We start from the raw sequence: 14,308 nt of genomic DNA, 5'->3' as shown, positions 1-14,308 counted from the left end.
TATGCAGCATATTCCAAATTTATTTGATTTTTAACCATACTCATCATAGTATCTCTCAGGTTTTTAAAGAACAACTTTTAAAAAATAGACAGGAAAGTAATATTTATAGAGGGGGAAAAAAGACTAAAGATCTATAGCATATTGTAAACTCAAAATAAAACAACATAAAGGGGCTGATTTAAAAATCTTACTTACACGTATATTACTTTTCCATTATGTCCTTAGATAACCACTCTTACCCTGAGTATGAAAAAGTGGAAGTCAATCATTGTGAGTGCTATCAATATATAAATAAAACACCCTTTATATCAGAGGGCTTTAGATTCATTACTAAATTATCATACCCTAACTTAACTGAGCATGTTCACAGAAAAAAAGAGAAATGGGGCAAATATAATAAACTGGTTTTAGTGAAGAAGAGGAAGAGGAGGAGAAGCAGCGGCAGCAAGAACTCTGGGAACCTCTAGTTAAAGAGCTGTTCAGCATACATTCACCTTCGAGAAGTAAAAATACCTTCTGAAAACTTCCATTGTAGTGTATGGCCTACTATGATCTGTATACATTTGCCCCCTCAAATTCATACGCTGAAATGTAACCCTCAAGGTGACATAGTTAAGAAGTGAAATCTTTGGTAAGTATAGGTTCTCTGTACTCAAGAATGGGATTAGTAACCCTCCAAGAGTTGTGGAAAGTCATGGAAGGGCATACATATAAGACTCTACTCATACAGAACAAGTCTTCATCAGACACCACATCTACCTACCAACTTCATATTTGTGCTCAATTTCCCATACTCCAGAACTATACAAAATTAGTTCCCATTGCTTAAAAATTATCCAGTCTAATGTATACTGTTAATACAGCCTGAGCAGAATGACACACCTCTCCATGTGGTAAACATACATGCTTAATATCTCTCTGTCAAGGATACACATATGACACAGACCTGGGACCAACCAGGGTCCTCAACTCTAGCAACCACAGACCCCAAAATGGACATAAGCCAATGAAGAAGTGTCCCAGTATTACATGTTAAAATATGAGAAAGAAAATTTTCCTTTGGACTCTCTGGTTAGGAAAATGAAAACTTGAAATTGTCCATTACTATAACCTCTCAAATTGCACCTTTCTTGTCAACTTTGAATGTAACAAAGATAACCTATAACATACTCAAAAATAGAACATGAAATGAAAAATAAGCTCCCATGATTAGAGTAATTCAAAGATCACTTGACTTGAGTACTTAAAGTCAGCACCTATCCTAAGCTCTGTGGTTATTTAAATTGTGTTCCCTTTCACCAAAGGTATCTTTAAGTTCAGTATTTTTCATTAGCAATAAAACATTCTAATCTACCAATAAAATTCAAGAAAAATACCTTAAAAGAACTTCTAAATATTTAAAAGCTAACAATCAATAAAGGTGAGACTATTTATTAGTATGACCAGTTTAGAAGGCAAGTTGGTAATACTATGAAAAGTTTAAAATTATTATATTCTTAAGCTAAAATTTCTAATTTTATATTATAAAAACTGAAATCATGTAATAATAAATATGTAATAGAAACATCTATATTCATCACAGTGAAAGATTTTTAAAGAAACCTCAATGATCACCAGTTGAGTACTGATTAAATAAAGCACAGCCTATGATATAATACCATAGAGCCATTAAAAAGAAGGCTCTATATGAACATCTTTAAAGATCTACATGAAATCAAGATCTACATGAAATCAAGAGGCCAAGAGGGAATATAATATAGTTGGCAAGCAATCACACTCTCGTGATAGACGATATGATTCAACTTGCAGTTTGGTTTCTTATCAGAGTAACTTACACAAGTCAGTTTAATCACTCTCATTACATCTGCTTTGGGTGTAAAGCAGTGATAGTATTAAATAGTAGGCTCTGTAACAGGCTCTAGAAGGTATTTTCTATTTGGTAAGCTCCCATTGAAGTTAACTACTATTATTTTCACTAATAGGAAAAGATGCCCAAAGATGCTATAAAAGAGGAAAGAGGAAAAGGAAGTACAGAGTAAGGATCACAAATCCAAATGTTTATCAGGCTCAAGAGATATAAATAGGCTAAATGAGAAAGGAAACTGGAGAATGTATGCCCTATCTCAAAGAGACAGTCAATCTAAAAACTCTGTCATAAGGGGGAAAAGGAGTTTTAAGTGCAATATATAATTTTTTAGTTTTGAAAACTAATACTTTCTCTTAAAATACTATTGTATAAGTCTATTGCAAGTAGGAAGCTCCTCAATTCTTGTCATTCTCTTAGTGTAAAACAACCTATTACAGTATCTTTATGTATAAAAATGTAGTAATAGCATGATAACATATGAAATTATTATACATAGGTGTTAATTATGGCTACTTGTGCGCTGATATGTAAGCTTTCGTGTACTATACTGATTGCATGTACACAAACTCAAATACGTAAAGAATAGACAAAAACACAATTTAAAGTAGCAGCACTAGAGAGACTATAGGAGTAAGGCCAGGATGTTTAATTTCATATGTTACCATGCTATTATTACATTTTTATACATAAAGATACTGTAATAGGTTGCTTTACACTAAGAGCATGACAAGAGTTGAGGAGCTTCCTACTTGCAATTTAACTAATTCAAATATAACTTGTACAATGTGATATTAATTTCTGAACACACAGTTTTTAAAGTTTCCATTAGAACAAAAATATTCAGCACCAACTTTTAAGTAGATGGAGAAGGGGCTCATACCATTGAAATGTTTCATCTGTTGATACTTAGAAAATAGTATTTTCTGTATTCAAGTTCTTATTTCCAAGACAATCAATTATTCTTACCTGAATAGATTCTAAAAATCATTTAAATGACTTTTTTCTTAATATTAACAAAAAAAGATAGTAAGTTTTAAAGTTTAATTTCTACTAAGCACTCAGATTGAATTAACTTTCTATTAGCAAGTTTTTATGTTTTTCTTCACATTCCTATTATCAGGCTGATACTGACAATAACTAACCATAGTCCTGAAATCTTCAAGTATAAAGAAAACCACTTAATATACTGATACTCGTCTTCTGATTCTCTAAACTCAAAGGAAAAATGTTTATTTTTTAGACCTTCACGTCAAGTCTATGTAATTTCATATATAATTCTTAGCAAGGAATTTTAATACTTCCCAAGGATATAATAGGTTAGGATCTAAGAAGGGATGATCAAGTATGTAAAAGCCATCACTGAAAAGCTAATATATTATAGATTCATACTATTGTAGTCCACAGTAACAAATATTCAGAATATGGTCACACCTGTGCCTGCACTAGTATAACTCTAAGTTACTTAACCTCCCTACTCTGCAGGCAGTGTGAAAGGGATAAGATGGTACCTTTGAAGTTGTAAAGACTAAATAACATATCCAAAGCACTTAACATAAACATAGCATATACGTGCCCAATAAATATCTTTTAAACCTTATTCAGCAAAAACTCACGATCAAGCTTTTATCCTAGCAGGAAAGGTACAGAAACCTAAAAATTGCTAAATGTGAAAGGTCAAGCTCTGGAGTTATACTTAAGTCATCCACATAAAAAGTAAAATATAGCAGCACTGTATTCCCTACAAGGCAGTGTAAATAAACCATAAATGTTCTCAATCACTGTTGGAATATAAACTCCAAGGGCAAGACTGTTTCTTAGTTACTACCATATTCCTTACTTAACAGAGGGTCTGATATTTTAGTAATTCTTGAATAAACCATTTCATTTGTTTCTCATACTAATCCTACACAGTTAGTATAATTACATATATTTAAACCCAAGGACACAAAAGTAAAAATCTGGCTCAAATGTCTTTAATAATTGACAGAAGCGGCATAACTTGTGATGCATGTCAGTGTTGTTTTGCTGAGAGAATTAACTTTTAAACTAACAGAATTTAAAGTTTTTACCTATAGTTTCAGATTTTTAAGGTATTTTTAAAAAATATTATTTTTCATGAATGTGTATGTGTTTGTATATGTCATGTGCCCACAGAGGCTAGAAATCATCAAATCCTCAGAGCTGGCGTTACAGGTGGTTGTGAGCCACCTGACATGGATACTGGGAACCAAACCCAGGTCCTCTGTAAGAGTATTGAGCACCCCTTAACTTTTGAATCATCTCTTCAGCCCCATCAAATTTTTAGTTTTTATGAAGACATCAAATTTCATTCATCTAAAATAATCATCATGCAAACTATGGTCATCAATTAAAGCACTACCTGAAGATTTGATACAAAGCACAACATTATATTGTATCTTGACTACAAGAAATACAAAACTTTTAAAAACTGGACTCCACCTATCTGCACTGTCAGTCAAGTCCTGCTTCATCTAATGTTGCTGGGTGGCTGCTTTCTAAGGTAGTGGATACATTTCACAGCGCCTACTTTTTAAACTTTAATGACTTCCTATTCAAGTATTTCATTAGTAGATAATAAAACAAGGCCCAAAAGAAATGACAAATGCAAACACCAGTTGGAAGTGTTTTAAAACTTAGTTCTAATAATAATATGTATACACACAAAACTGCTAGAAAACTACTAAAAAACAACATAAAATGAAAAGGGAGGGAATTAGATATACAAGCTAGATATTTTCACATGCATTATCTCCACTCTTAAAAGTTTATAATGAAGAAGAAATGTATTACCGGCATAATTCTTGAGAAGGAAACAATTCAGAGAGATTAAATAACTTCCCAAAATAAAGGGTATATGTATTAGTGGGCATTTCTAATGTTGCTATAAAACACAATGACCAAGAAAACTTATAAAAGGAAGCATTTATCTGGGCTTATGGTTTCAGGGAATTAGAGTCCATGATGACATGTGGGATATTTGTGCACTGTGTGAAGATGTGTTGCTGTGATTGGTGTAATAAAAAGCTGAATGGCCAATAGCTAGGCAGGAAAGTATAGGTGAGACTTCCAAGCAGAGAGAGAGAACTCTGGGAAGAAGAAAGGTGGAGACACAGAGGAAGCAGGATGGGCAGTATGGAGATGAGGTAATGAGCAATGTGGAAGAACACAGATTTTAAAATACGGGTTAATTTAAGTTATAAGAACTAGCTAAAAATAAGCCTAACTAAGATCCAGCTTCTATAATTAATAATAAGTCTGCATGTCATTATTTGTGGGCTGGTGGTCCCCACAAAAAGGTCCAACTATTATGGCAGAACAAGACACGATAGCCGGAACAGATGAGAGCTCACACCTTGTTCCATAAGCAGAGGCAAAAGAGATACACTGGGAATTGGCCCAAGTCTTTTGAAACTTCAAAGCCTGGCCCGGGTAACATACCTCCTTCAGTGAGGTCATAAACCTTCACCTTTCTCAAACAGCTTCTCCCACTGGGGACCAAGTGTCCAAACATAGGAGTCTGTAGGGCCAGTCTCATTCAAACTACCTCAGTGTGAACCCAAGTCTGTCTGGCTCCAGTGTCCTTTCTCTTTATTAAAAAGTTACACCAGGAAGCCTCTCAAATACATATGATTGCAGGACACAGACATTTTTTATAAGACTGTTTCCCCATAGAAAAATAAGAAACACATAACTAAAGAGGATAATTTCTAGGAAAGATTTTATTAAAGAAATGAGGTTTAAGTTGAGTCTAAAGCTAAGTGTAAGATGAAAACTACTATTAATGCCACAAAAATCTCCAGTCTTTTAGTTTAGACTTTTTAATCTAAACTTTTCTTTAGTTCGTAATTACAGAAAAATCTCATACATTTTTAACCCGTCTTTTCTTACTTTCTTGCATTTTTGTGTATAATCTATCTTCCATCCATAACTGTAAGGACAGGAAAATTAAATCTAATATCCTATATTTCTCTAAAGGACAGAAATATTGTCTTGAGAGCCTCCGTGATCTTACAGAATAATCTTCCACTACAATGGTGAGAAACACTAAGAGAAAGAATTTAATGTGTTTAAGGGTATAAAACTTAGCCAGGCAAAGGGGAAAATGTGAGTCCTCCAACATTTTACGACACAATGCTCTTTAATGTTTTTTATTAAAGTATCCTAACAGCAGAAAAGGACTTAAAAAAAAAAATCTCAGAATTGGAGCTGGAAAAGATGGCTCAGCAGCTAAAAACACTTGCTGCTCTTTCAGAGGACCCAAGGTTCAGTTTCCAGCACCCATATCAGATAGATTCAACTGCCTGTAACTTTAGCTCCAAAGGATCCAAAGCCCTCTTCTGCCCTCCCTGAGCAACTGTATATATAGTACACACACAAGCAGGCACAAGCGCACACATACACAAAATAAAAATAAAATATTATTTTAAAATACAGACTAGGAATAGGATGTGTTCACTTTAAATTTCTTTGAATTTTCTGAGTGGCATGCATATTCCATATTCTACACTTGATTTACTTATGCTTACCTTAATAGTAATTTAATTTACAAATGCTGAAGTAAAATTGATACTGCAAAAATAGTTTGTTCCTGCAGCTTAGATGCTTTAAGAGTCAGATTATTCCTTGATCAATGTCATGTACCCAAAAAGACAAATGATGGTAATCTCCTCTTCTAACTCCTTTTTCAGAGTAGAAATTTTCTTAAGTACAATAGATTTAATCCCTCTCTTTCAGAACATATAAATACTGGTAAGCTATTGTGAAAGTTATTGGAGTTAAATTATGAAAATTTCAAGAAGTTCTATTTAATCAATTAAACACAAGTTAGCATATTAATTTATTAAATCTCTACTCCATTTTAAACATTTATTTTTTGAGATCACTCAAAAATTGCTTTAATAAGCATACATCTAAGCAGATAAAGTAATCTTTTCTTTTTCCTTGGTATTTTCTTCTCTGCCCAGACCCAAAGGAAGAAAACTTTTGTGGATTGCACTGCTTTTCTTTTTCCAAGATTTCTTTTTTAACACCTCAAATTCCAAATATACTTCATTGTTCTTCAATCCTATTTACAGAAGCAAAGTATATATTTTATCTACTTAACTGACATCCAAAAAAGTACCCTGTTCAACTTATTTCACAATCTATCACCAGTAAGAGTAAAAACAGACTCTTATTCGTCACTTCTTCCCTGGTAGCATACTGTTGATTCTCCACTAGGAAGGGAAGGAGGGAGGGAGGGAGGGAGGGAGGGAGGGAGGGGAGAAAGAAAGAAAAAGGGAGGGAGGAAAAGATAAAGAAGTAGTTAAACTGGAAGCTGGGATGAGATGTTATTGGTAGAGTGCTTGGCTAGTCTGCACAGAGCCCTGGGTTTAATTGTAGCGCCAGATAAAATTGGGCATAGTAACACATGCCTATAATCCTGTCACTGGGGAGGCTGAAGCAGTAGGATCAGAAGTTCAAATTGATCCTTGGTTAGGTAATGAAAGGCCAACAGCTTTCTCCTACTTTGAAGAAATCACCAATTTTCTCTAATATATTGCTTACATCCATGAATTCATGAAACAACACAGTCGAGATGTAGACTTCTTTTAACTCTAACTCTACCCCACAAAAAGGTAACATTGCCGGAATACACAATTCCTTAGGTAGAATTCAGGTTTTATTTTCAATACTGACTTGCCTACTTAATAACATTATTTTTAAAATAAAGATTCATTTATGTATTATTAACAGTAAAGGGCTTTCAGGAAATAATACAGCTGGAAATGCAACTCAGTGGTAGTACTTGCCTAGAATACAAAAGGCCTCCTGAGTTCAATCTCCAGAATGACAAAAATGAAAAAGAAAAACAAAGAAAAAGAAAAAGGAAAAGAATATTGTATGGCTTAGAAAAATAAATGTTTGGACAACTCCAGAATTGAAGAGTAGCATCTTCTCAGGTGAAAATTTAGTGTTCTGATATTCTGAACAACTATTTCTGAATGACTGAAATGCTAAATGGTCATGTAACTGTAATATCTTTGTGTTCTAGCTTTTAATACCTACTATACTCTTATTTTGTTCAAATATCTCCTAGTGATTTCAAATCTACAACTTAATATAGAAGTATATAATTATTAGGGCAAAAAATGCCTTTCCTAGCCAAGTGTGATTATACACATCTATAATCATAACATTCGGTGAAGAGGCAAGAAATCTCAAGTTCAAGACTAACCTAGGTCATACAACAAGGTTCCATCATAAAAAATAAAAATTTTAAAAAGCCCTTACAAAAAAAAAAAAAAGGTTCATCTTTTCCTAACATGCATTACTTTTAGTGAAAATTAAGGTAATGAATTATTATCTTTAAGTATCTTGGTCACCAAACATTATCAGTGTTACCCACTAAGATACTGAATCACACTGGAGCATAATCTCCATGACTCTCCATTGTTGTATGCATGCACTTACCTACTAAGACTGAATCCACACCGGAGCATAATCTCTATGACCCTCCATTGTTGTATGCATGCATTATTTCTCTGGCAATATTGTTATGGAGATTTTAAAGTAATAAAACTACTTACTGCCTTGATGAACAGCTTCTTTCCAAACAGGAAAAAGGAGGTGAAACATGACTCATATAAAATATATTGTCTGCTATGTAGTTGCTAAGACCGACTCCAAGTATAAATACTACTAAAGATGTTAAAAAAGATTCTACAACTGCCCTACATCTGTTCTCTAGTTTTGTGGTAGAAGGTATTTGTTCACCTGTCTTGCATTAATCATTATCAAATTATCACTAGTCTCTGCTATAAAAAGTAACACAATTAGAGAACATTAGAAAAAGAAACATTAGATACTAGACTTAGGTCACCAAGACTATATAATTTTCCTTCCCTACAAATCTATACCAGATAATGACAAGTGATATACTGATTCTTAGAGGTACATAATCTTCAACAGAAAACGTTTCAATACAGGGCTGGAGAGGACTCAGTGGGTAAAGTTGCTTCTGCCAAGCCTGGCAGCTGAGTTTGATCCCCAAGACTCACGTGGTAGAAGAAGAGAACTGACTTTTGAAAGCTGCCCTCTGACCTTCACACGTGCTCCATTACAACACACACACACACACACACACACACACACACACACACACACACAAATAAATAAAATTTAAAGATGTACAATCTAGTTATTTTCCTGATGAATAGACAGTGTAACTGAAATAACAATATTACTTTATCACAAGCTTTGTGATTCAAGATAGTCAAGCAAAAAAGGAATGCCATTGTTAAACATTTCCCTTTCTTTTATAATTCCAAGAAAGTTAATTCATACGATAAGCTGCCCAGACTGTACCGTATTTGTTAAATTCATAACTAAAATGAAGATCAGAAAAACATCCAGGAAATGGAGAGTTTCAGAGAACAAATACTGTCTTGCAATCAGCAACAACGTCATAAAGAAGGCAATTAAAAACTTTAGAAGTGATAATACAGTATTATTCAGACACACTGTAAAATGTTTATAGAGGCAGACCACATTCCACATTTCCCACCACCTTTGTAAACAGATTTAGATAAAACACTTAAAATTACTATTGTGAATTTGCAAAGAGACTTTTTCCCCCTACTCCAGCCTTGAAATTGAGATCCTTCTTTTGCCTCAGCCTGCCCATTGCTGAGGTTATGGACATACACCATCATGTCCATCACCAAGGCATTTTCGTAAAACATTCCTTCTACCTTTAAGAAAGTCACAAACTGCCCATCGATGGTAGAGCACACCTTTAATCTTTGCACTCTGGAGGTAGAGGCAAGCAGGTCTCTTAGTTCGAGGCCATCCTGGTCTGCAGAGTGAGATCCAGGATGGCCAGGGCTACACAGAGAAATCTTGTCTCAAACTGTTCCCCACCCCCCAACAGAAAAGAAACCCACAAACCAGCTGGATGTGACTGCACACCTGTAATCCAGCAATTTCGATAAGAAACAAAGCAGGACAATGAGTTTAAAGCCAGCTTGGGCTACACAGCCTTGTCTAAAGAAGAAGAAAAAAAGAGTCAGAAATTAGAACTTGAAAGAATCACAGTTTCAAGTTTAGCCTTTCAATTTACTCTAGAACTCAGGAAAGAATCATTTATAGTAAAATTGTTCTAAAATCCATGAATTTGAACGACATAGCTTTACTTTTGGAGGATTGTTTTTCCCAATGTTCAAGATCCCAAGAAATGTCAACCCATAGAATTAAGTTGTAATAATAGCAACTATTCAGATTGGTGCCTAGTGCTATTTCTACTGATTTTTCTCCATGCTTTTAGGCTCTATCATAGCAAGTAATAGCTGTATTTATATCAACAACTCTTCAAGAAGAACCCCTAGTTAGTTCTGATTCAAATGTCCATTTTACCATCAAACCTTTCTGTCCTGTTGCCCCTTCATCTGAATCTGCAGCTTCTTCTCACTCTTCAGCTACACCCTTGTGGCTGGCCTTGGACTTTTCCCCTCCCCAGCTGCTGTACCCCAGTCTCAGGAGATAGCTCCTCTAAATTGTCTTTAACACCATTGCCAACCTTCTCTTCTCTCCTTGACATTATGCCACCTACCTCTTCCACCTGGGCTTTTCAAGGCCTTTATGCTGCATTTTTATTCCGCTCGAGAGCCTCATCTTCAATCACATATTTATTTATAAGGTTGCTGCCACTGACTTTCAACTCCCCTTTAAAATGCCAGTTTCTTCTTGACCCTATTAAATGCACTAAATTTTTCCTTCAGGTAGTCACATTTTCTGCTAATCAATTTGAACACAGAATCCCCTTAGCATTTGCGACCCAAATTTATAGGCAATGTATTTAGAAAACTTTTATACAATAATGATGCATCCTTGAAACTGTTTACTTATCAATGTTATTCCTATCAGAGCATGGTTAGACAAGGGTTGTATCTTTCAAAGCTCTCTGCGCAACACCTATGCACCATCATTTGACTGAATTAAGATAATTAAATAAAATACAGGGTAAGAGTCAATAAACAAAGCATGCTCTTTAAAAATAAACCCTTCAGCTTAACTTTTAGACATCTAGGGCCTTTCAGTTTCCACAGACAGCGGACATATTTTGGTTTCTCTAAAATTTCACTTTCACTCGACTTAATTTTTAAAGCACGGCCAACATTAAAAGTTGACGGTTAGTAAAAGGTATGCACCTTTACATCACACAGTCAGATTCTTTTGAAGTCAACACGATCAACTCTAAGAATTGTGAGCTACAACTGAGTTTTCATACAAGGAAACAGTTGCAGCAGGAAAAGATGCATGCTATCTGCATATTCTGATGGGGGGGGGGCGGCATGTCCTTCTCTGCAACTGATTTAGATTAGTTTCTTTACTCCAGAGGCTTTGACTCAGGAAAATTCAATAAACTGCTCTAACATCTGCAAAGGTATCATGGAAAGGATATCCAGCTACTAAAAAGGGGAAACCGGAGCAGTGGGTATCCTCTTTTCGTAAAAGTCAGGGGCTAAATTAAGCATTGTAGTCGGTATCTGCTAGCAGAATCAAAGATTTGTTTCTACCCAATAATAAAAGCAAGTTGCATTCCATTTAGTTCCTTCCCGAGCATCATCTCAACCTGTCAGAATCCGACAAGAAGAAAAAAAATTTAAATGAAGTAGGATAGACGCTAGGATTGCTTCTTTTTCCGAAATCACACCACTAAGTCTTGGATTTCCTTTACTCCAAACTAAGCCTCAGCCTCCAAATAGAATTCTTTAACCCCCGCTTCTTCATTCAATTACACTTAAACCATGCCAACCACAGAACCACAGCCGAAACCCCTCCGAATAGGCTTGCTGTTCATCTTGGAAGTCATGCCCTGCAGCAACTGCCGATCTCCAAACTCAGGGATATCTCCCAAATACAACGCAATGGAATCAGACATGCAAAGCACACACGACTTTCTGCGAGGGAGGGAAACGCGACCCGAGAAAAGTGCGCGGCTCTTCACCAGTCTCAGGACCATCTCCCGGGGCGTGGGGATTGGGCGGGGGAAGGGTCCCAAAAGGGAGGGAGAGAACAGAGCCCGACGACTGGGGGAATCCTTCCTTCTTAAGAAATAAAAAAGGGGGGGGGGGGCTGGATTTCCCGGCCACGGCAAGCAGCCGGTCCTGGCTAAGGAAAAGAGGCAGACAGAAGCGAGAGGGCCCTGGGCTGGGAAGAGCAGAAGGCAGGCACTTTCCGGGGTCCCGGACTAGAGCCTATCACCTGGCTCCCGGGGGGCAGGCGAGGAGTGTCCCACCGGCTGCTGAGGGGGACACCCCGCCTGCCAAGGGGCAGCAGAGGCGGAGGGAGCAGAGTTTCCCCTGCCGAAGCCGGGAGTCGTGTCGGGCAGGTGCCACGGGGCCGCTGGGTGGTGGGGGGGAGGGGAGCCAAAGGGGGTGGAGATGGGATTCCCCCCTCTCTCTCTCTCTCTCTCGGAAGAGCTTTAGTGGAGGAGGCGCCCGGCCAACCCCGAGCAGCATGCTTCAGACTGCGGAGCCGGGATCCCGCCGCCCGCACCGGCAGCGCGGAGCCCCGCAGCGCCCGCCGCACCGGCCCCTCGGTCCCCCGGGGGGTCCAGAGACTTTGGCGGCCAGGGCTCTGGGGGCCTGACACCCCTGGGGCCTGCCCCGGCTCCCCCGGGGACACCCGACTCCCCAGCAGCTCTCCGCGGTTGTAAAATACACCCCCCGACACACACACACACACACACACACACACACACACACACACCCCACCGCCCGGTTCCCCCTCCTCAGCCTGCCCCTCTTCCCGAGGCCGCAGGGAAGCACCACCCCAGGCGAGGAACGGCCGGCAAGTCGAGGACAGGACAGCGGCCGTGGCGGGGCCCTCTCCCCCCACCCCCGAACCCCCGGACCTGCTCCCTCCCCCGGGCTTACCTGTGAGGACTCCGACACGGATTTGATGGTCGTGGTTGGTGAGGATCATTCCCTCGGTCGCCATGTTTCCCAGCGCAGTCACCGCACTGACAGGAGCCGGGAGAAGCCGGAGCCCGGAGCGCGCGGGCCGGGAGCGCGCTCGCCTCGGAGAGCGCGAGAGCGGGGAGCGCGGAGAGGCGCGCGGGAAGGAGGGGGCCGAGCGCCCGGTGGCCTGCGTGGGGCGGGCGGGGTGGCGGGGTGGTGGTGGGGGGGGGGGGGAGAGGCTGGAGCGGGAGGGGGGGCGGGAGGAGGAGGAGGCCGCGCCAGGAATGCGCGGGTCCGCGGAGGGGGGCGGAGTCGGGCCGCGCGACCCCGAGGCCGGAGGGGCAGGAGCGAGCCCCGGCGGGGTGGGAGAAGCGGCGGGCCCTGCCTGCCTGCTTGCCTGGCTGCCTGGCTGCCTGGCTGAGCGAGAGCGCACGCGGAGGAGGCGGCGGCGGCGGCGGCGGGGGCCCGGCCGGCGAGACCCGGAGGCTCTGCGGAGTGAGAGCCGAGACGCCTGGCTGGCGAAGAGACTTAAGGGGAAAAGGAAGCACACGCTCTGGAGGTGGCGGGGGCGGGCTCGGTCGGGGACCGGGGCGGAGCGACACCCCGAGGCGTGCAACTCGTGGAGAGTGAAGGGAGGAGTGAGAGGCTCGGCTGCCGAGTGCCGGGAGCGGGAAGAAGCCGGCCCAGCCTGAGTGGGACCGAGGTAGACGCTCCGGGGCGCGCGAGGAGCGCGGGATTGGCTGGGCGGACGCGGTGCGGGGACGCGCGAGGCACGAACGCAGCCTCGGCGGGCCCCAGACAGAAGCAATCCCCCGCCGAGCCTGCAGCCTCGTCGGTTTCTCCGCCCGCCTCTGGCCGGCTCTCCCCGCCGCGGAGCCTCTCTGGACTCCGGGCGGTAGCGAGATGGGCTCGGCTCCTTTGAAGGCGCCGGTGGACCCGGAGGTGGCTTAGGGAGCTGCACGGGTGGCAGGACGGTGGCCACCGGGACGAGTGTCTTCTCCCCGTGGGTCTGCGGCAGGGCACGTGGAGTGGAGATCGTGGCTTTCTCTCTCGCCGCCGCCCCCTGCTTGTGGCCCTGAGCATTCTAGCCACGACCTGTGCTTTGGGGTGAAATGCATCCCATCGGTTTAGAGTGAGGGCCGGTGTCACACACTTTGAAACACGATCAGTTGCCATGACATTTTAAAGTTTCATTTCAGGATTTGTGGACTATGAAATGACCATGAAAACGTGGTCATGCAGTTCAGTGTCCTCTTCATCAAGTGTTATTAATCACCTCTAACTCTCTTATGTAGGTTTGCCCTTTAATGACTTTAAGTGTGTGTGTGTTTTCTCATTTGCTCACCATAGGAAAACCTAGACGCATTTTTTTTTTAAAGTGTCAAAAATGTTTTAATAATCCACACTCAAACACAAACATCTCAGATTTGCTTTGATGGTTATATGGGGTTTCTGGTGTTCCTACTTGGAACATAAT

The 14,308-nt window shown here is 40.5% G+C and overlaps 1 protein-coding gene across 21 annotated transcripts in view; it reads right to left on the bottom strand.

Moving 5' to 3' along the window:
* Positions 1–13,051, bottom strand: part of Gphn (gephyrin) — a 396,859-nt gene extending 383,808 nt beyond the window's left edge. For 13 of the 21 annotated variants that reach the window (XM_036205514.1, XM_036205512.1, XM_036205515.1 and 10 more), the window contains exon 1: positions 12,808–12,964. In XM_036205514.1, coding sequence (XP_036061407.1) covers positions 12,808–12,871 — 64 coding nt within the window. In that variant the 5' untranslated portion in view covers positions 12,872–12,964. Of the gene's footprint in view, positions 1–12,807 lie in introns of all 21 variants that reach the window. The other 8 variants (XM_036205519.1, XM_036205528.1, XM_036205521.1 and 5 more) reach the window with 3 other exon arrangements.
* Between the last annotated feature and the right edge of the window lie 1,257 nt (positions 13,052–14,308).

Source organism: Onychomys torridus, chromosome 14 (genome assembly GCF_903995425.1).
Source record: "Onychomys torridus chromosome 14, mOncTor1.1, whole genome shotgun sequence".
Taxonomy (NCBI): domain Eukaryota; kingdom Metazoa; phylum Chordata; class Mammalia; order Rodentia; family Cricetidae; genus Onychomys; species Onychomys torridus.
This window is presented reverse-complemented; position numbering and strand designations above follow the sequence as displayed.